General features: G+C 35.5%; 1 protein-coding gene across 4 annotated transcripts in view; it reads right to left on the bottom strand.

Annotated features, from left to right (window-relative positions):
* Positions 1-24463, bottom strand: part of LOC145680513 (uncharacterized) — a 55051-nt gene that overhangs the window by 18988 nt on the left and 11600 nt on the right. For 2 of the 4 annotated variants that reach the window (XM_081751112.1, XM_081751111.1), the window contains exons 3-4: positions 16808-16928; positions 11669-11745 (exon numbers count right to left, since the gene is read on the bottom strand). In XM_081751112.1, coding sequence (XP_081607238.1) covers positions 11669-11745; positions 16808-16928 — 198 coding nt within the window. Of the gene's footprint in view, positions 1-1131; positions 4356-11668; positions 11746-16807; positions 16929-21674; positions 22942-24463 lie in introns of those variants that run through there. The other 2 variants (XM_081751115.1, XM_081751114.1) reach the window with 2 other exon arrangements.

Genomic DNA, 24463 nt, shown 5'->3' with positions numbered 1-24463 from the left:
GGGTCAAGACAGCTCACCATAGTCCCCTGGTCCTGGTTGCATTCTACAAATCATTGTCTCTATGTACCAACTGGGAGGATTTTATTGCTTACTTTTCTCCCTTCACCCGTTTATTCATCTCTTTCTGCGCTTTTTTTTTTTCCTTCCCAAAGAAGGGCTCTAAAAATTTGCTTCTAATCTACGCGCCGGTTCTGAAAACTACGTACCACTGTAATAATTTGATACATAGGGCAACATGTTTTGTCCTGAAAGTATAGTTACTAGTAAAGATAAAATACAATTGCAAGAGTAACACTGTCCAATTCTGAAATTTCACCATCGCTTCACATGGTTTCGGCTCAAGTCTTTCTTCTCTACCGGCATGCCAAAATAATTCGTCAGCTGAGATTGCTTCATTTTCTGTTTGAATATGTGATGCGCACGATTCATAGTTACACTGAAAGTGACAACATTTTTCTAACTCTAAAGCAAAAACACTCACTCACTGCATGGACTAAGGCGATATCGTAGGCAGTACTCGTAATTCAACGGAATTACATATAACGTACAAAGAGTGAAAAAGTGACCGACTGGACCGGCGCTCGAAACCGGGACCTCCGGCATACCGTGCCGATGCGTTAACCATTACACGCCACCCAGTCCGCTTCCCAGAACAGTCACTCACTCTGTCACTCTCGAAGTCGGTGCTCTGCACTCGGACCACGTGAGTTGTACCACAGACCCCTACTGTGTTTGGACAATTTCTGTCTCCATGTCGGTGCTCTCCACTCGGACTACGTGGGTTGTACCACAGACCCTTGCTGTGCTTGGACAATTCCTGTGTCCATATAGTGAGAATACATGGACACAGGGATTGTCCAAACAGGAGTCTGTGATACAACACACGTGGTCCGAGTGACTCACTCTCGTGGCTGTTCTGGGAAGCGGATTGGGTGGTGGTTAACGCATCGGCACGGTATGCTGGAAGTCCCGGATTCGAGTCGCGGTCCAGTCGGTTACATTTTCACTTTTTGTACGTTATTGAATTCATATCTATAGATTATATGGTGTGTTAAAAAATAGGTTGTTTCCTCTTTCATTAATATCTATAAGAATTAAATATATATTTGAGTTTCAAGTTAAATTCGAAACTTTGAATTTTATAACGAATTTATTGTCATTTATTCTTAATCCATCCAAGAATTAAAAATTAGAACTACTCAAAGGTAAAAATTAATAACAGTAATGCCAAAGAAACCCTAGCCGCCAGACTAGTATTTCTAGTTGCCAAGGCGACCCCTGTTCTAAGACATGGTTTTTCGAAAGCCTTTAGCTACGATGATTCGTACGAGAAGCAAAAAAATGTGTACATTTATAGATTTTTATCTGTAATTTTCTCGATAACACTAACGACTCAAAAATTTTGCGTCTAGCGACAAATATTCTCCGTCATTTCGGCAGTAATCATAGATTTATTATCACTATACCTAAGCATTCAAACTGATTCCCTATTCTCTACTTAATATTGACGCTCTCTACTGCATATATTTACACTCATTTCCAATACATTATACCAGCAAAATGAAGATATTATCAAATGAAATATATCATTGTGTTAAAAATTTTTTAAGAAAATAAATAAATAAACAAATAATAGTCACATATAATCTCCAGCACAGATAAATAATCCAACATGACAGAGTGGATTTCATAAAATAAAAGCTTTATTCAAGATGATGGAAGGTCTTACTATAGTAATAAAAGCTAAAGAAACGGAAGTAATTTTCTGTACATTAAATTAAAAAAAAAAAGCATCTTTACAGGTTTGCTTTACTAATATACAAGGTAATGATTTATAAATAATAAACATATATTTGATAATTTTTAAAAAATAACTACAGATTTTCTATACCATATTGTAGAACTTCTATCACTTTAAACAGAACAAAATATATATATACAAGGCTTCTCTTTCGAATACTTAATAAAACTGCATCAAACCCAACAGACAATTATAAGAGTACTATCAACAAAACAATATAAACCTATATACAACTTAAAAAAAAAAAAATCCTGGTGTTATAGTAAACCTAACAGCGAAGGATGTCAGAACGTGTAAATACTGAAGAACAAGCCAAATACCACAAATAAACTGCACACATTAGTGAAAAAGAACATAAAAACTTGGTACTTTGTACTGAAAACTCTATCTTCAAAGGCGAGAAAAACTGAAGTTTGAATTAAAATGTCCTAATAATCGTAACCTACTGTTTTTATATCATTATTCGAAATTAATGCGCTGATACTTTGGCAGTATTATACAGAAAAGACCAAAATAAAATATATACACAATTTGTGAAATGTACATTCAACATTTAATTACACGTGTATTTTGTTTTGCATTCCATATTGTATACTGAAATTCGCATTATTTCATGCCTAATTTATTCATACAATACTTTCCAATGCAATGTGCTTGGAAATGGAAAATCTGAATTAAATATGATTTTCAACGTTACTGTGTATTTTGTGAGTTGAGATGATTTTTGGTATGATGACTAGTCACTGCCTGAGTATTGCAAGCATAATACATTTTTGAAATATTTCATTACTCTTGTATTATCTCATGTTTCTTATGAACCGTGGATTTTTTCAATTTTTTATTTTTATTTTACCGTAATGAAACATAATGTAGTAGGAGTGATTTCTGATACACGAAATATCTCAACGACTTGCAGAAAATTTTGGAAATTCAACCGCAAAATGTACTGTTATTACATGTTTCTTTCCAATCGTTACATTGAAGGCACGAAATATGGTATACGCGAGCTTTCTGCCTCAGACAATGAGAAAGTGATTATTTATTAATTTACCCGAATTCAATGCAGAGAACGAAAAAAGAGTACAAAATATTGGTCGTACGGGACACATCGAGACATTTGCCTGTAATAAACAAATATATATTCGTAACATAGGAAATTCAATAATTCACATCGAACAAAACTTTCCTCTTCTCAAACTTTCTACATAAGAATCTAACATATTTTCGATGTAACAGCCAAAAGAAAATAAAAATATAAACTACAGACTGCAAAAACTATAAAAACTATTTCATGTTAGAAATGATTTCGTTATTTTTTTAACTCACTAATATTTCCATCTTCCTTTGAAACTCAGAAATATATATTTTCAAAAAATACGACGTGACTTTGCTATTTCCTCCATCCTAAGTAACACTTTTTTTCAATTTTCCACGAAATGTATGTTGTCATTTTAATAACATAATCTTACATCTTTAAGGCACTGGTTAAAAATTCGTGGTAAAATAATATTTGTTTCCGATCAAGTTACTGTTCATTTTCTATGATGAGTTTTTATATGACTATTTATGTCCTCCATCACAATATTATCATTGCATATTTTGCACCTGACTGAAGCATTCTTAACATGTTTCTTACAATGTGTGTCAAGCTGCAATTGTGTAGAAAAATTTACTTTACATATCATACACGTAAACGTTTCTTTTGAATGTTCTACAAATCTATGGTCCCTCAACTGTTTAGCTTCTGAATATGATTTGTGGCAATCATCACATTTATACCTGAAACTATGAATTCGATTATGTATATCAAGTGATAACCTATGAGAAAACTGTTTATCACATATAGCACAATAGAACGGTCTATTGCTCTTATGGATCAGTGAATGTTTATTGAGTTGATTTAACTTTATAAATTGCGCATCGCAACTTGTGCACGTGTAGTATTCTTCATTAATATGGTTCTCGATATGCTCAAGTAATTTTGTTTTGGTTCTAAATCGCTCTTCGCATAACTCACATCCAAAAGGAAGCGTCACTTGTATGTTTTCAACGTCACAACACATCATCAACGATTCAGTCTCTATATCATCTGTGTAACACTCAACGCAAACAATGCATTCTGAGTCCTTCCCTCTCGGAGTATTTGCACTACTCGGCTCATACTCAGTGATACCACACACCTTACATGTCCACTGCACTTGTTTCAGTCCTTCAAGATATTTTTTAATTTTCATTTCATGAACATTTAGATGAACTTTATACTCGTCCTCATCGACAAAATAGGCACTACACACTGAACATCGGTAAACTTCATCAACTAAATGAAGCACTAAGTCATTCACATATTCTTTACGAGTTTGAAATTTCTCTCCACACACAAGGCATCGAAACGTATACCCATTGTTCGAATATAAGACAGAATCATCACAAATCTCACAATTTATATGGGCACCCACATGTCGAAGTGCATCATGAATCATAAGATGCCTCCAAAAAGTTATATCCTTTCGCAATTTGCGTCCACAAATTTGACAAATGAAGGTTGTTTTGGAATCTGAAACGTACAAGTAATATGCCAGTTAGTGTTTTCACTTCGTACTCTGTCTTCCTTAAAAGAAATCTAAAACTTTTACTAATTAAATCGTAGTCTCAGTTTATTTCTTTTATTATTTCTTCAATGAAGTAGCTTAGGATCTGCTTTCGGATAACTTTTTTCTTGTTAGTAAGATTATGTAAAAGATTGTCCTGAACTATATTATCACAAAATTCTTCACTCACAGTACAGTAAGTTTAATGTTTCTGTTTTAATATTAAACAACGCTGTTATCCTTGTTATTTCCTTTACAAAAGAAATCGTCACTACTTTCCTTCATTACAGCTTTCACTGATTTGATTTCTCCCTTAAAAACAACTTCCTATAAACACTTAAAATAGGAACTCGTGAGAACCTGTTCACCACAAAATTCAAAATTGTGTACAAATTATCTAATTTTTACATCATTTTTTAATAAACTGAAAACTTATGATTTTTAAAAGATTACAATCTACATAATAGGTATTTAAAAAAAAAATACACAAAAGCCATTATTAAGGACTAAGATTTATCCTTATTATCGTAACACTGAAAAGCGCTAGTTGCTACTACTCATTATATGTATGCACAAAATATGACATTCACAGTTAACACAGACAGAATTTAAAACTCGAAGTAACGCCAATTTCGGATAATACGCTTTTTCTACTGTTTCTGGCATTTATTTTTCCTTCTTTTTTCCAGAATTTAACAAGCATGTTAATAAAATTAAATAAAATAGCTGCCGCCAGGCAAGTGTCGTGATTATACTCAGCCGGTCTTCGTAATGTTAAAACAATTTGTTCTAAAATTTTGAACAAGAATTATTGTGAATTTGAATTTTGTTTATGTTACTCTTAATTCTTTCTTTAGGTTTGCCTGTTCAAACTAATAACTTTTTTTTCTTCAAACTAATATTTTCAGTGCAATGTAAATACTTGATGAGCATCCTTTATCATTAATCTTAAAAGGTACTCACTTTTATTCATGTTTAAGTAAATAATAGTAAACGTCGAATTTTTGCTGGCAGTTGTCACTATTGTCATGAGTACCTATGGTATTTGTTAGGGATAGGATGTTGGAAAATTAAATGTTCACATTCATACATAAAAATACCTTCAAGCTCCGTAGAATACTTATCTTAGATCATCTTTTTCAATGCTTAGTGACAACGATAAAAAGATGTCAATGACGTTACTCCAACTTTTGTCCAAAGTGCCCATGTCCGAATTTAATTTTGAGCCCCTCATTCTAATGAAACTAACTAACTAGCTCTAACTCTATGGGTTATGGAACCCGGAGGTTCAATGCCGCGTTCACAAAAGCTCTCCACTCACTTCTATCCTTAGCCAACTGGATCCAGTTTCTACTTTGTATTCCTATTTCTGTGAGATCCATTTTAATATTGCATTTCCACCCTGGCTACATGATCTGCCCACCCGAGCCTCTTAGATTTTATGACCCTAACAATGTTTGATAAACCGTATAAATTATGTAGTTCCTCGTTATGAAGTTCCGCCATTACCCATTCCTGTTCCGCTTGGGTTTGAATATTCGTCTCTGGATCTTGTTCTCAAACTCTTTCAGTCCCCTCAGAGTGAGCGACCATGTTTTGCAACCATACAGAACAACAGGCATAATTCTAGTTTCATATATTTTAAGCTTCACATTCCTCGACAGAATTCGCGTCGACAAGAGATTTTGAACCAAATAATAACAAGAATTCCCTGCGTTTAGTCGATATTTAATTTCTTCGTGAATATGGTTTCGGTCTGTTAATAGATATTTGAAAGAGTATCCTATGTCTAACTATTGTATGAATGAAGATTTTTTTTTTTGGATCAATTTTATTTTATCGATGATATGCTTTGTCCCTTTTATGTGTTTCTCAACACTTAATGTTGGGGCACAGTTGTATTTGGCATAATGAATATATTCTTTCAGTCTAGTGTGTGTTGTTCTGGCAAGCTTATACTATATGTCTGACCATGTGCATGAGACTTTATAGACGCATACGGACTCAAGCGAATTAGTGAGAAAAGTTTTATAACCTGTCAAGATGGTTACAGGATTGACACATTGCAAAACTATCTATAAAAGTCCGGAATATCGGTCAAAAACGGACAGTATTAAGAATGTTTATATCATAAAATGGATAGGTATGCTTTTATTTCATTCGGTTTCAAACGAATCTAGAAAAGTTTTCAGGAATAACAAATTTTAACATAGCATTAATAGCCCCCAAAGAACACTGATAAAACTTGATAAGCTATGAAAGTTTCTTCATTAATCTCATTGAGTACGCAGGTGTCTATGAAGTCTCATGTATCGTCATGACAAAGACAAGGATACCAACATTGAGCCTTTCAAAACACCTGAAAGATACAAAGCATAGCATCGATGAAGTTGATAAAGAAATTATCTTCATACACAGAAAAACAGGTAAACGAGACTTTTTCATTTAAACGAGCAGATCAAAATTATATTCAGACATGGGCACTTTGGACAAAAAGTTGGAATAACGTCATTGACACCTTTACCGTTGTACCCAACTACCGAAGACCAAAGATTTAAGATATGTCTTTTATTTATGAATGTAAATATTTAATCAATTATATATCCTGATCCCATTAAATACCTTGCATTGACAACGCTACCAGCTGTCAGCGAAAATTCTACGTTTCATATGAGAACTTGAATCAGCAAAAATAAATACTTTTTTTCAGTTTATTAATTTCAGGTTCAAATAATTATGCATCAATTAAAGAAAAAACAGTTTCTATGTATATTAGTTTTTATGTGTGGTGTATGAAGAGAGTTTGTAATAATGAGGAAACACGCGAATTATGTGGATTCTAGCTCTATTTGTCTTATTTTAAAAACAAAAATTCTACGGAAAGTTACACACATTTTTTTCTTTTTTTAACTGAAAAATCTAAAATGCAGCTAAAATTTTGTTAACACTAAATTTTTCACACCTATACATTAATGTGTCCATGTTAACGCACTGAATTATATAAAAAAGAGCGATTATTATTACCTATTGACTCTTTTACGTACATAATACCTGTATGGTATGTCAAGTAGAAAAATAATAATCCGTGACATACAACATAGGTAACAATATTCGCTCATTTATATTCACATCTATTTCATTTTTTTGTGACATACAACATAGGAAACAATATTCGCTCATTTATATTCACATCTATTTCATTTTTTTAATTTATCACGAAATATCAATTACAAGCTGACGAAATTCAAAACTACCGTATATGACAAAATATATCAGTATGTGTTGAACATTTTCTGGCGGACTAAACTGAAAATGCTCTTAATACGGCCTATTCAGGAAGACTGGATATATTACGTCATAAATCCCTTGGAAATTCTTAAACATACACTGTATAATAGGAAAAAACTTTTTGGTGTGTGTATGCTTCCCCTAGGATACTTCTGGTCTCACCTCTTGATTCGAGAATGCTTTGGTGACTGGGATAAAAAGACGAAGAAACAAAAACAAAATTTGTAGAAGAAAGAACCTTCACAGAATAATCCATTAATTTAGTTCTTTCATTTGTCTCAGCTTAGTTCTTGTTATCAAGCACAGTAAATATCAACTAATCAACGAAAACAAACATTTGGTGAAGGCCCGTCACCGTCTCTGCTAAGCAGGAACAAACGATTTGTGATCAAGTTTCTAAATGTACAGGCTGCGGCAGTGAATCAAGCCATTTTAAAAACGATATGAAGAGGAAATGATAAAATTTATTTCATTGTAACGAGTTGGAATATAAACCAGACATGACAGCATTTACTTATTTTTGAATTTAAGTCACCAAACAGAAAACAGTATTGTAGCAAAAAAGTTACTGTATAGAGAGGCATCTTGCTGACGACTCCCATTTCGATGTATACACTCAGTAAGTCTCTTGCAAATGTCACCCATTAGTCTTTGCAGCATATCTAGAGGAATTCTTGCAACTTCTTCCTGAAAGCGACGTTTAAGTTGTGAAATTGTGTGGGGTGTCCTATCTTCGAGAAATATATATACATACATGCATTTTTTGTTGTTGTTGCAACACTGTTTTCTTTATTGTGCAACATTGTTTTCTGTTTGATGACTTAAATTCACACATAAGTAAATCATCTCTAGTTTGTATTCCAACTTGTTACACCAAAAATAAATTTCATCATTCCCTCTTAAGAGTGTTTTTAAAATGGCCCGATTTACTCCTGCACTCTGTACATATACACACACACCAGATCTTAGAATTTGCTTGAATTCACATTTCAGTAGTATAAGAAACATAGTAGTGGTGGAAAACCAGCTTGTCTTAACTGAACTACCGAGGTTTCAAAGCAGAATGGATAAATGCTACCGCTACATTTCTGGCTTTTATGACCAGTGATTCATGAGAAGTGTACAGCCAGCTTTCTCTAACTATGTATTCACTCTAATAATTAATCCAGTACATATAATATGTGTCGTAAGTTTAAAAGATATCACTATATACAGGAATTTAACGTAACACAGTAACTAACTTTTCCCGATATTTCTGTAATTCAATTTCATTGTTGGTATTGGTTTCATATGATTGGCGCCTTTTCCAGTTTCCACTGAACTCTATGAGATAAAGCGTTTTTCGGTGATTATTACACCAGTGCAAAATTTCTTCAGGATTGATTGAAGGCAGAGATGTGTTGCGTATATAACGAAATTTATACAAGAAGAATTGAGCTACACACACTTCGTTCCAAAAATGATTCTATTATATATAGAATTAAGTCTTTTCCTGATAAAGAATAAAGCATGTAAACTATGAGTTAGGAGCAGGAGATCTATGACAATATGTAACGTAATATCAAAACAAATGTTAGCCTAAGGATGCCAGGCTTTGCCTAAATGTTGGATGCATTAAACCTCTCAACAGCCAACTCCTATTAATTTTTCACGGGTCCTTAAAGATGTATGCGGTCTGGCGTTGTGAGCGTGGTATACGACACCCTTGTTGTTAACCAGTTTCGGCCGTTTCTTTCGAGTTGCTACGTGTACTCACGCTAATTGTTAACAGTACGCCCAGCTTGTTGCCCGGCGGTAGCAACCTGTGATGCACGATTTCCTTCCAATCCCACCAAACGCACACCACAAGATTCCTGGGCGTCAGTGTGGACTTTATCACAGATTGTGGGGCTTCTCGCTTCGACTACAATCTTTTTCGCACATTGTTGTCATAGGGTATCCCCTTTTCTTTACTAGTGATCAACCACTTTAGAAATGGCTGGAATTCGTTACGTTTCAGTAGAGATTCTCAGATAGAAATTCGATCGACTAAATATTTTTAAGTCAGATCATGTAGTACCCAAATGCCGTTGCTCTTTGTACCCAACTTTCTCCAAATGGTTTAATACTGTTTGGTGATGAATGTTTCGGTTATTGGAGATACCATGACTGTTTACATGCCGGTCTTGCTAGGCTTTTGCAAGAATGTCATCCACTTTGCTGTGACTGGTCGACTACTCCGGGGAGCATTTTGAACATTGAAATTACCAGAACGAAAGCGACCGAACCATCCTTTGATTGCTGCTTTTAATAACGTATCTTGCCCATAAACACCACAAATTTCTTCTGGTCCTGCACAGCATTTGCGCCTTTATCGAAATAAAACAGTAATTATTTATGGAAAATTCGCTCAACTTCACAGCGCAATACCTTACGTCTGATAAGAATTCCACTTTTTGCACATCTATTAACTTCAACTATTGGCTGTCAAATGACACTGGGCCTGATTCGCTGCGATTCATGTACTTTGCGATTTGGAACACTAACGCCCTCTCATGCGCAAAAACTTGAATATTTTCTTTAGGCTACCTGATAATTTGATGCTACAAATTTTCTTTATCAAGGAAATATGCCATTTCCATTCTATATACTTATGATATGTAGATCAGGGTGGTGGCTAACGCGTGGATCGCGGTCTACTAATTGACCGGTAAGTTGTGAGAGGTAGCCCGTGGGGCAGAAGTCATTGTCTGTATCGATCACTGTCACTGCTTTATGGTTCCCTCTAGTGGGCTAGTGAACAGAAAAATAGACCGCCAGTGACATTTTAAATGAAAAGTAGCTCGCAAACCTAAATAGGTTGCCCACCTCTGATCTAGATCAATGTGAGTTTGGGTTTAAGTGTCTTTTACTTAACTCTTTTTGTAAGTAAAATTATATTTTTGTATTGTTTGTCATTAATGAAAGCCCTTTTTTTCCTAATTAAAAAAAAAATCAATTTACTAAAACCTCACTAACAAGTAGCATTTTTCACCTTTCAAGATCTGACGAACAAAATTGAGAGAACTGAACGCATGCATTTCGAGACAGAATTTTGTTTTAAAGCTCAGAGGTACGTGAAAGTAATTTAGAGTCATACGCTCTGCACATAAATGAATTTAGATGATTAGTGGAGCATTAACGGAATAGGGCATAATTATATATAGGCAAAAAGATGTTAACATTAAACAGGTGTTCTTTTTGTTTTTGTTTTGCAGATTAAACCTGGCATGCCGATATTCCATTGAGGAACGAAGGAAAATAGCTGCCTAGATGGGTTTTTCAGTCTCCAAGCATCGTACAAGAAAAATTCACGGCCTGAACCGGACAGGATGTACTTTCCCGCCTGACAATTGGTAGGATCTACGAGAAGTTTGGAAGGACGGGCTCCGTTCAAGACGATTGCAAGGGAAACAGTGGTACAAAGAGATCTTTTCTGAAGAAGAGACCGTCAGGGGAGAGAATTATCTTGCCATGCTCAGCACATTTATGGAGGAGAACGCGCCACTTGCATTCTTCAGCGAGGGTACTTTCAGCAAAACGGCGACCCCGCCCATTATTACACTCAGATGGTTCGGGATTACCTGAACGACACGTTTGGTAAACGTTGAATTAGTAGAGATGGTGTCTCTCATAGTCAGCACGTTCCTCCGACCTGACGCCATGTGATTTTTGGTTGTGGGGCATGGTCAAGGATCGTGTGTATGCCAGCAAACATAGCAACTTGGACGCATCACTCAGGTCATCGCTGCTGTCCCTGCCAAATGGCCCAGAGGGCCATACAATCAAGAATGGACAGACATCATAAGTGCATTGAGAGGGATGGATGTCAAATTGAAACCCTGTAACCAAATCCTTGCCTTGTAATTTCAGGTGAGTAAACCCCCACTTAATGCCACCTTCTTCTTGCCTCACCCTGTATAAACTCTACATTGAAAATATACGAAGTAAGTAAATTACAAATACAACATACTTTTTTCATTGTTAGTATCCTCCAGTTCATTGTCCGCCTTCTGTGCAGCAGTCGCTGGATCAGAATCTTCTACGAAACTGAAAAAAAAAAAAAAAAAAAATGAAACATGGAAAGCATAACATAATATGAGGCTGGTTGCAAAATAATTATGGAAAATTATACAGTAATAATGCATTATGTATATAATGTTCTTCAGAAATCGGAAAAACATTATCCCCTTACGAACATTTTAATAAAAGTTTCTTGTGAGAAAACGAAAACATTAAAAGTTAGGGTATTATTTGTTTTCTTATGATTATATCATCTTTTATCAGATGTTTTAAAAAATTAACTGAAGATTTGATTAATAAAATCAAGTTCTGATTTTGCATATGGCAACGTCTCTAAATAAGAACGAGAGTACTGAATGAAAGAACACCTGTGTAAAGAATATCAAAAACATAATACTCTTATAAGGATTACACAATGGCAATAAGCGTTGACTTCGAAAAGTGTATCATAGGAAAAGCAACCTTTAATTTTTGAAATGGAGGCTGACCATCGACATGTTAGCGTAAAAGACAGTCCCTTCATTCACTTATGTTGTGGGTCCAGGTAAATGGCAACGTTGCATTTTCATTTAACATTGGGCGCATAAAGGTGTACAGTTTAAACGACTTGTCCGATTTAAAAAATTCCTTCACTTTAGATTGAAAACAACATATTTGGAGACGGTTTCCCCTCTTACATTTTGTTGTAACTCTGATAATAACAAAGTTACCCTATGTCAGAGGACTTTTGACACCCTGTATATTCAACAAATATGGTGACTTGACTAAAAGGATCAACGTTGCTATGTCAAGAGCCTCTCTCGTAATGTGGTAGTCTTAAAAATTTTACAGAAATTGGCTTTTCCTTTCTGAAATTATCAGTATTATCGACGATGACATTTGGTTTACAAAGATCTACATTGCGTGACGGATTTTCTAACATGAAACAGTTCATAAGTAACCTACTATAAAAACCGTTTTGTACTCTGTATTCCCAGTTTTGATACAAGCTGTAAAAAGTTCAAGGCGTTATGGGGCCCCTTTTCCTGGCAATATAGAGAAAATGTTAAAACTAAAATCTGATCACAGCAAGTACCTTTCAATAAATAATAGTGTTGCAGTTTCGGCATGACATATTGCAGAAACTGTAACACTACTATTTATTAAAAGCAATTTGCTTTGGTCAGATTTTAGTTTTAATTAAGGCAAAGATGTTCCAAAGCTAGAATGAACGGTATTCATAAGGAAAGTGTATCGGTAGGCGAATAAAATCACACATATAGGCGAATAAAATCACACATAAATTATCGTAAGATCTTGATTTTGCATACAAAACATTTTTTAAATCTGAATGAGTGATATACTTCTTTAAGTGGATCCTATACAATCGATCATCTTTTGTCATCCTGTTGCCATAATATTTCAATCCAGAGTTGGCATTATTTAACTCGATAACATTTCACAGTTGTGGTAAGCAATTCCTCAATATTATCATTTGATCTTATATGTAATTTTGCAATATTCTGGGAATTACAATTCTTAAATTGTTATAAAGTCGTATGTTAATTTTTTTTTTATATATATTCCTATACCAGTTCAAGTGCCCGTTCTTCGCACGAGAATATGGATTTATGGAAAATATCTGAGCCTCCTCTCTCTCTCTCTCTCTCTCTCTCTTAGTATAAGCATTTTAATGAAAATTTAACAATAAAGAAACCCATAAAATATTTTTTGGCGAAACTTTTGGACCTTCTATCCTCCCTTAGGATACGCCTTTTAATCGAAGTTGTATGATAAAATTCCAGTTTGACCAACTATGCTCAAAATTTAATTTGAAACTGCTGAATCCCTTACCCGTGAAGCGATCACAAACAACAGGTAATGTGAAAAAAGAAATGATGGCAAATATCCTGCTTCCCGCTTTAGCAATTTTTCCGTGATAACATCACAAACAAGACTCTTTTCATTTTTATATAATAGATTATTTATATTCTGATACATTTCTCTTAGTAGTACCTATGAGTTTCTTGGCAGAAACAAGAACCTTGGTCCGCTCCACTATCTCGTTTCCAAATGCGTCTCTATTCAATGACTATTTAAAACTTGTTACTGTCAAAAATAATATTACCAATTGAAAAATCTGGTAAAAGTATCCATTTTGAGGGGGTCGCTCCCTAATTTCTCCCCAAAGACAAACACATGGTAACCATTCTTTTCTCTGATATATAAAAGGGTAACTTATCTCCTAATTTTGCATTTTATTTTCAAAAAACCAAGACAATACTCTGCAGATGCTTTTTCAAATATTGGCCGTCATCTGTATAAGGTGTATGGTCTAATAAAGATTTTCTCCAAAGTTTTGTAGGAAGATTTTACATATATATATATATATATATATATATATATATATATATATATATATATATATATATATATATATATAAGGTGGGGCATTTATCTGGAAATGCTCTTGTAACATTTAAACTACCTGATAAAATTCGATGAAATTTGAAAATGCAAATATCGACAGAGGGGCATTCTTTGATATATTCCGCAGTACCGTCTGATAAGAGTGTTCCTAATCCAACATGAAATAATATTTTTTTTTATATAGCACTACGTCAGTTTCTTTTTCAGCGCTACATGTTTCAAATTTACATGTTAAAAGAAAACACCATACCACATTTATGATTCAGTGTTACAAACTCAGGGTGCTACAGTATTGCGAACATCCGTAAACACTCCATTTTTGGAAGTCTCTACATTAATAACGCAAGCGAGACGGACATGTCAATATAGATTCGAAGTACCTTAGTGTCGAATACTATGACCATGATATAACACATTTCTAACAAGTAGGAACAAAGTTAAAAGGGACTGACAAATGAACCTAGACATATAAATACAACACTCACTTAATTTCAATGAACTCTTTCACATGCGGGAACTCTTTCATATGCTAATTTTATTTGTAGTTTTACTTATCTACGTTTCTTACAATACTAGTAGGTTATCAAAGGACCTGAAACATTGTACAATTTGTACCGAAGCTGGGAATGGCGTGTACAAAGTTCCTTCAATAGATCTAATAGATTATCATCCATCTTTGGCTGATAGTTCAAATATAATTTATTAAATCCGTGATATTGACTTGAATAAAATACAGGGAGTACATGAAGTCCTGTAGGAAACTAAAACTCAATAATGTTCTAACCGTAATGTTTATAAATACAGAACTTTTGGGATGAGGAGGACGAAAGTTTAATTTGTTCTAGCTCTTACTACTCAATGACATTTGCAATTGTAATCCTGCGGCTCAAAATGGTATCCATACAACAAAAGGCACAATGTGTGTGCTACAGTTTCCGAAGTTAAAAATCTAGCGTTTGGGTGTGTAGAACGTTCCAAACAAGATATGGGAAACCAACACCAGCAGACAAATATCAGAAGATGGTATGAAAAATTCAAGGTCACGGAAAGTGTTATATTTGCTACGCAATGGAAGGCCAGGAATGAGTGATAATGTGATTGAGGTAGCGCACGAAAGAGTGAGACAGACTGACTGAAAGGGTGTAACAGAATCTAAAAAAATCGCTTAAACGAATATCACTGGAACTGGAAATGTCGAGGTCAACGTTTCATAAGATCGTACGCAACAAGGTAAAGGCCTAGCGCTCAAGTTAGAATTTGTAAACTGTGATAGACGAAGACAAGTAATATGAGAACGGAATTCTGTGAATCAATGATTATCCTTTACAAGGTGATGGTGACCTTCTGTTCTCAGATAACAGGGTGTTTACTAAATTTTAAAAATTAAATTTCGTGACCTTTTCTTTTCCAAACCATAAAGTATAGTAACATTTTCAAGAGCGAATTTGGGTGTAAATTGGGTCAAATTCTCATGCATACGATAGAAGCGTGCTTTGTTTGCGATTTGGTAGCGTCTAAAGCCGACCACAGACATTTTTGGTGGTGAATTCTGATCTTTTATAGAACAAAATTTTCTAGTCTACACTTATATTTGTACAGATTTAAAAAAAATAGTGACCCAAAAGCTAAATTTCTTGACTTTCATGACCGTTTTCTGATTTCGTGACTTCTTCATGACTGTCGTGATCGATAGACCCCCCCCCCCCCCCCCGGTTAAGCTCATGTTTTAGGTTTCGAGAAAAAGTGAAACTGCCGAATTTGGGGGATTGGAAATCCCATGAGTTCGAGATACATATGTGGTGTGATCCCAAAGTTAATATAAGTTGGCAGTTTCAATGGCCCACATCATTCGTATATTTTCTTAGAGTAAGACACGGTAAATGGCGATAGCTATCTGAACATCTACAGGCATTCATTGTAGTAAAACATAAGATGTTAGGTATCATCAATGAAGTACATTTACAAGATGGGCCACCGCCACATTTTGCCCTTGAAATTCGGCAGATTCTTAACGAACAATTCGGGATACAAGGATTGGCCGAAGAGAACCCACGCATTGGGCAGCATGATTGAGATGTATGTCAACTTGAGATTACTGGCTATGGGGATATATAAGAACGCAGGGTTTGCACAGAAGCCAAATAATCTGGACGACTTGACAGGCAAGGTAAGTAATGCTATTTGAATATTCCAGACGAGCACGTAAATGCCGGTGCCGGTTTCAGAAAAATACTGCAACAGTATTTGGCGATGAACCTTAACAACTATCAGAATTGTAAGTACACCGATACACACGAAATTTTGTGTAATATACTTAATAGTTCAAGTTAAACAGTTCTAGTTTCTTGTAGGACTTAGGATACCTGTATTAACTTTACTCATTTTATATTCTCTTGTTTGCGTAAACTGAACTGCTTTTGAGGTCAGTTTCGACATGAATTGCTGTCCATTGCATAATAATATTACAAATATTTCTTATCTCTATTATTTTACAAGGATTTATTCAAAATAAAGACATGGCCTTTACTTTGAATAAGTCCCTGTGAAATACTTTACTGACAGCACAACTTCTGTATTTTAAGCTAGTAAAATGGTCTGGGATTAGATCAGTGTAGTAAAAGTGACAATCCTAGTACCACTTACTAAAAACGAAAATGAATGAAAAATGAATAATACTTACCCATTCGTTATCTCCTCCACATTCTTATTTCTCTCTTTATACTTATCAATACTTCCAAAAACTTCTTCTCTGCTTCTTATGTGAACACTCTGCATGAATTTTGGCATCACTGAAGAAACGCCTGTGAAAGAACAGAACAGTGTCATCACATATTAAGATTGTTGCTCAAGTCGAATTGTTAACCGTAATTACAGAAGTTACAGAACACTATGCTGTCTACTTTCCAATACATAGGGAATGAACAAAAATATGGAAACATCTGGTATAAAAGAGGCAGCCATTTCAAACACGATTTGCATCTGAATGGTAGGTGTGGCTGTGGTCACCAGCACAGCCTGTGAGATATACAACCTGGCCAATCGAACAGATGGGCCAGTTACTATTCAGCGACTGTCCGTGCAGGTTATTGTGTATCATATCTGAGCTGACAGAGTTTCAAAGAGGGCAAATTGTGGGTACTCGTATGGTGGGAGCTTCCGTAACGAAAGTAGCGGAAATGTTTGGGTATCAAGAGGCACAATCTCGAAGATTATGACTGCCTACGAGTGTTGCGGGAAAAACTGCGTCAGCGAAGCACAGCGTGGACGCAAGTGTGTGTCACGTGACAGAGAGACACTCATTGTTACGATTGTGGCCAAGCAGCTCACCACGACGCCAAAAGTCACAGTTGAGTTGAATACAGTAATTACAAATTCTGTTAATGTCAAAATAGTCAGAAGAGAACTCCACAAGCAGGGTATTTAAGCCAGATCTGCAATTCCCAAACTACTCGTAACTGTTAACCATGCTGCTGTACGGAGACAGTGGTGCAACGCCCATAAAAACTGGACAATGGAGCAGTGGAAGACTGCCATTGGTCGGATGAGTCTTCCTTTGCATCGTTTCCAACTGCTGGCCGAGAACGCCAGCACAAGCGTACGATACATACTGTTACCACGAGTGAAGCATGGTGGTAGTTCAATGATGATTTGGGCAGCCATATCCTGGTATTCTGCCGGATGGACATGTCACTGCCAAGGACTATGTAACTATTTTTACATCCCATGGTGCAAACTTTGTTGGTAATGCCATGTTTCAAGATGAGAGAGCCCCTGATCGTCCAAGATTGGTTTGATGTGCACGAAGATGAAGCGTCACATCTGCCATGGCCTCCACAATCTCCAGATCTTAATATCATTGAGCCCTTGTGGTCGGTTTTGGAGACGAGGGTGCGAGCCAGCTACCAACCATCATCGTCTCTACAACAACTTACAGCTGCTTTGGCGGAAGAATGGTGCATCCCTTAGACAACCATACGCAACCTGTATTTCTCCATTCCCGTCGACTGTAGGCCGTTCTGCGTGCCAAAGGTGGTCCTACTCGTTATTAATAAAGGTAATGTGCAATTTTTCAGGTGTTTCCATATTTTTGTCCATCCCCTGTAAAGAAATTGTATACGAAGAAAGCAAATGACATAAAATAGTGCATACAGGACATATCTTAGTAAACTACCAGTAGGCTATTTCTTGCGTCCTATTTTTATAAGCAACTGTTAAAGTTTCAGTAGGCGAGCCTGCGAACTTCTCCTGAACCATTTTACTTACATGCAAATATGACTCCTGAAACTCCCTTGTACTTCCTACGTGGTTGGTTTGATAAGTAACTTGGTGTCATATAAAAGAAAACAATTGAAGTCTTTCTTACGTACTTTATTTCTAGACATAATCTTGGACTTCAACGCACTTGCCCCAATGTTCCTCAAGCTTCGCATTTCCTTCGCGAAAATGACCTTTTTCGAGGCTTTCAAAATCCTCGTTTACTTCCTGCACGACTCATTCATTTGACTCAAATTTTCGTCCTGTCACGAATAGATAGTAGTACTAGAAAGCTAGATCTGGTGAATAGGCAGGATGTGGAAGCAGTTCAAATTGTAGTTCGACCAATATTTGTTCAGTATTTAGAGTTCCGTTCCGTTCCTTACATAGGACATACTGGATGCATGATTATAGAATGGCAAATTCGTTGTTCTTTTCTCCTTTAATATTTGTACCTCATATTAGAACTTAAAAAAACGTCTTCAAAGTATTAAAAAAAAAACAAAAATCACTGGAGGTCCCAAGGCCAGGAGAAAGGCGAAGCCAGTTTCCTTGTCGCTGATGATGAGACTTAAAATCTTGAAGAACTCTGGTGACTAAACTGTCTTAAAATTATTTTATTTCTACGAGAACTATTATTTTTTTAAACGCCCGTTAAGCCACCAGAGGAGAAACACGTGCAACGACAAAATGGCGTCCATTGACGCTGCTCAGCCCCACACAGATATACATAGACTCTGCCATGCAATCATTATGGAGTAGCAAACGTGAAAATATATTAAGTGCAATCGAAGCGCCCTCCAAGTGTGAACTACGTGACGTAACTAAATTTATCCAGTCGGAAGAGTGTAATACAATACAACAGCCATTTATTGTCGAATTAGTAAGGATTACGGCTGGAGTTTAATAAGTGATGGCTAAGTGCATGAATGCTACAGAAATTTTAATGGAGGACTTGCGGAATACACGACGAGGGCGGCCAAGAGTGTAAATCTGTGGCGGCAGGCTACCTTCCTGAAAGTGCGAGTCATGTGTTGCGGGAAAGGCGTAGATTTACGATTTCTGAACACACTGCAGAGTTCCCTGAAATTTCAAAGATCAACTCTTGAACTACCGTACGTAGTTCACACATGGTAGACGATTCGACTGCACTCGATATGTTTTCATGCAAACTACTCTGAATGGTTGAATGTGAATCTGTGTATCTGTATGGGGGTGAGCGACATCCAGCTTTTTCTTATCCCCATTTCGTCATCTCATGTGATTCTCCTCTATCTCCTCTGGTAGCTTATCAAGGATTGAAAACAAATGTAATTTTCACACTTTGAGTTAACCCCATTAGTGACTTAGGTGTTATCGTTTTCTTCAAAACCAACTAATTACGGTGAATAACACATAAAAAATCATTAGAAGCAACGTTTTCTTCAACTAAGTGTCTGGCCGATGATAGAATCAGGATTGTTTCATGAAATGATCCCAATAAACCATCAGAATAGGAATCAAAGGGCACACAAAAAGATAGTAGTTGTTAATTATACTATAAGTATTTACCACTTATATGGATAAATTAAATGTCAACATGAAAGACAGCGAAATGCAATTGCGAAAAAAAATGTAAAAGCACCGAAAACTACATAATTTCTTCCTAGAAATATTGTATTTAAAAAAAAAATCTATTGTCCCTCGTGCATATGCGTAATAATTAGAATATTTTATAAGTAAATATAATAAAATAATATATAATGCATAATATATTGGCTGTTTATTTTGAGAATGACATTACTCAAAATTCCCAACTTCTCAGAAGCATTTGAAAGTTTCAAAACGAAATGAAAACAAATGGGCTCAAGAACGACAAAGTGCTCTGTAGCGCCCAGTTTTGGAAGCACATCTGTGAAATTTTTACCAGAGATAGACATCATGATTAACTTTCATTTTCTGCCCATAAGTCAATAAGGGTGATTTTTGAGTTATGTCACTCTTCAAATAAATAGGCGATATAATAAAATACAATGAAATACTTTATAATAGAAAAACTTTTAGATCTGATTTTGATTTTAGCGTTTCGTTCAGCAGCGACGCTTTACGAGACGTGGCCCCACAGTTTAACGTGGGATCCGAACCACGTAAGCTTCCGCTGGGAATCAAACTCAACCCTGGTCTCACACGCCAAAACCGCACACGCTAACCGCTTAGCCACGAGAGAGTCTAGAAAAGCTTTTAGAAGATGGATAAGTTGCCATATTTAAAGTGAGTGTACACCCCCCCCAGATAATCAAGTACGAACTCTAATAATGCAACAGCATTAAAATAAAACTGACACAGAACTAGTAAAACAAATTACACTAAGAACTGAACACTAAATACAGTTTTCAATAATAATAATAATAAAACATAAATGCTCCTAAGTACTACAGCAAACCGGATTCTATAGTCGTTAATTTTGACTTTCCACAGTGCACTTGCTTTTTTCTTTATACAAACCACTTTTCCAGTTTCCCCTTTGCCTCACAATGCTGAACATCAAAAATACTAACTCAGACTTTGGTACCGACTTGAATACCGACTCTGTGAAACCTCATTTATAAGCTATATTGAACTCTAGGTTATTTAGATCGGAGGTGCCACTTAGGAGAAATTTTATTTCAGTGATTTAACTGAAAACCAATATCACTGACGATCTAATTTAATCTAAACCCTCATCTAATTTAAACTCACATTATTCACCTCAGCAGTCTTTAGCTCTAAAGAAATAGTGATCCTGTAGGCAGAAAACTCGAAAGAGACCAGCATTTAATCTTACTGCGAAAAGGACTGCGGATTAAAACATTTCGGACAGATGGCACCTCCGTCTCAAATGACCTCTGTAATCTACAATTTAATTGTTGTTTGAGCAGATACTAAGCATTGCATCAATAGGAAAATACTACAGAACGATACTGCTTTAACATTACTAAATCATCTTTATCTTTCGAGACAACGCTCAAAGAATACATTCTATTACACACGTGTTCACAAACTTCGACGTATTTCTTTTAGATTCTTTTATCCTCAGTGATCATCTTCATGGGTTCTACGGGAAGATTTCTGAGAAAAATAATTTAACCTTCTTACATATGCTGCAGTTAATGTATTTTCGAAAATAAAGTATCCTTTCTTCGTCCACTGAATAAAGTTTCATTATTAGGCAAAAATATTACGTGTACAATAACTCTTGTACTAAATAATTGGTTAATGTTTTCATTTCGTATATGCAATCATACATTAAATACAAAATGAAAGTTTTTACATACCTTACGATGGTTTATTCGAATCCAATATTTCCCTTCCTTACACCAGAAGCTTCAACTGGGGTAGAATTGTGAACAAAATATAAGATCCTGTTTCCTCTGTCTTCTTGTATTTGAAGATACTTTTAATTTTAAACTTGAGCTCGAAAAATTCTTCTTAAACTGACCCTGCGAAAATATCAATTCTCCGAACTACATCCCCTTCTATCAAAGTAGTCAGTTCCTAAAGTAAAATTTGGTGGATAACTATTACAAAAATTACTGGAGAAAATTACATTATTTTTTATGCAGATTTGATGGTCTTTCCTAGGTTAATAATGTGGTTCTGCTTCTATCTAAAGAGAGTACCGTGTGCTAACTTGGTTTCTAATTCTGACGTCTTAGTTCTAATAAAATAAAATTCATGGTATTCTATCTGCGATTATGTTTTAAAAAATATTTTTGACCATTTTAACGAAGTGCTTCGAGGATGCCAGATGCTTGGATAAGTCCGAAACAGAAACATCTTGGTCTCTTGAGTAGAAAATCTGAAACTTAAATCCAAACAAATCCAGCATTTACGGTTACTTAATAGTTATGCCACTTCCACCTTAGGTATATTTATTTATTTAGACGTATTTCCGGGCATTACTGAAACTATGGCTTTGAGCCCGTTACGTATGAGGGATAATCTCCCTTAGTGAGCGCATTATTCGGGGAAGGACATGGCCTGGAACCTGTAAGTTAGGAACAACCTGGCATTTGCCTGGTATGAATGAGAAAAACCCAAGAAAAACCTCTCAGGATGGCTAGCCTGAAAAAGCTGTTACATCTTTTCGACCGTGTCCTCACCGAGAATTGAACCCGGGACCGCTTGCATCAAACGAATGAGCATTAGCGTTGGGGTTCTCTTGAAGAAATGGAAATCATGTGCTTTACAAATATACATGAAACGTAACACACGAGCTTAACGAAAGATGTAGATAAAAACGCTAAATGAGTTTCATTATTTCCTCTGGCCCTGACTCTCTAACAAAAAGTGGCAAGGAAGTATAGTTTTAATGTAACACTCAAACCGCCGATACAATTACAAAACAATTTCACTAGCTATAAGAGCTAATGCGTGGATTATGTTAATGTTTCAGCCACTTATTTAGTGGAATGGGATTGTAATGAAACATTTATAGCGCTGTGCCGTGGAAAATCAGCGCCCGGGGCGAAACTACACGACGGCGCCCCGTACGTATATTCCAAGTAATGTTTCATATCTTTTTTCCTTTTATATCCCGATTTTTTCGCCCCCCCCCTACTTCGACGCCCGGGCCCGTCGCCCCTCCCCCCACGGCACGGCTCTGTTTATAGCCATAACTAAAAAAATGTGACGACGAGATTAAAGGAACATATTTACTGTAAGACTCAAAAGATCAAGATCTAGCCGTTTCTGGTTTATCCAAACACTTGGCATCCTCGACGCACTCAGTTAAAATGGTAAAATTACGTAATAAAACATCATCGCAAATAGAAAACACTACGTGTCAATAATATTTTATCAGGATTACGATGTCAGAATTAAACCTGGAACAGGGTTCTTTAAATAGAAGCTGGAACCACATTACTACCCTAGGAAAGACCACCAATATAAAAATAATTTAATGTTTCTCTTTAATAATTTTCGTCATAGTTATCCATCAAATTTTGCTTGAGGAGCTGGCTACATTGATAGAAGGTGGCGTAGTTCGAAGAGTTTATGTTTCCAGTCAGTTAACATTTTTCATATAATGATCAAAAATAAAATTTCATTAAGTTTTTAAATAGAAAGAATTTTTGGGGCTCAAGTTTAAAATTAAAAGTATCTTCAAATACAAGGAAGTACACAACGTGGCAATTATGTAAATAGAATCTTATATTTTCTTCACAGGTCTACCCCAGATGAAGCTTTCAGTGTAAAGGAAAATATTGGGTTCGAATTCAAATAAAACAACGCAAAGAATGTAAAAAAAAACTTTATTTTAGTGAACTAGATGTTTTGTAACAATTTACTTGTGTATAAAATCAGTTTACTGATTTTTCTGTAAAAACATTTCACTTCTTATATTAGACTATTCATTTTTTTTTTTAAATATGTCACAAATTGACTACACTCAATTAAAATTTAAATGAACTACACATTCAAATGAAACGAAGCTGCCAAAACCATTTCCCTTGTCGATATGCAGTGTGTTTCCAACAAACCTTCAACAGCCCTTTTCTCATTGTTTAATTAAGTGGAAGAGTTAGGACAAATATATGATTTGGTTGCCGAATGAGTAGTACAATCCTGCGCATTTAAGGTTGTAAATTACTTTAGTAAAGTGTTTTTCATCAAGTCCGTAGTTTTTGGGGTCTCAATTCCTCTTATTCATGCTTTGTTTAACTCTGCTCTGAGAAACTTGACATTCAAGAACGTCTCTTTCAGCTCTGAAGATAGTTTGAATTTGCATATATATACTTAAATTTACAGTAGTGACCCGAAAACCAAAACGGATATCTGCACGAACGCTTTCATTTGATTTGGTAGGAAAAGAAAGAAAGAAAAAAAAAAAAAAAACCTAGAATATTATTAGCGTTTAACGGGGGGAAAAAATCTCCAATGATCAGATGTACAAGGTATTTAAAAAAAACTTCGACAACGTTTGGGAAGTGATTTTTGATACAAAGATAAGACAAAAAATACAGACCAACCTGGGTGCATAAATGCTTCCTTTCGAAGTTACAGACTGCCGAAAACATGAAAAAATGAACTTTAAAGGTCCATAGCTCCAAAACTATGGGAC

This window comes from Thermobia domestica, chromosome 3 (assembly GCF_964235325.1).
Source record: "Thermobia domestica chromosome 3, izTheDome1.hap1.1, whole genome shotgun sequence".
NCBI lineage: Eukaryota > Metazoa > Arthropoda > Insecta > Zygentoma > Lepismatidae > Thermobia > Thermobia domestica.
The sequence above is the reverse complement of the archived record's forward strand: the minus strand, read 5'-3'. Positions and strand labels throughout refer to the sequence as shown.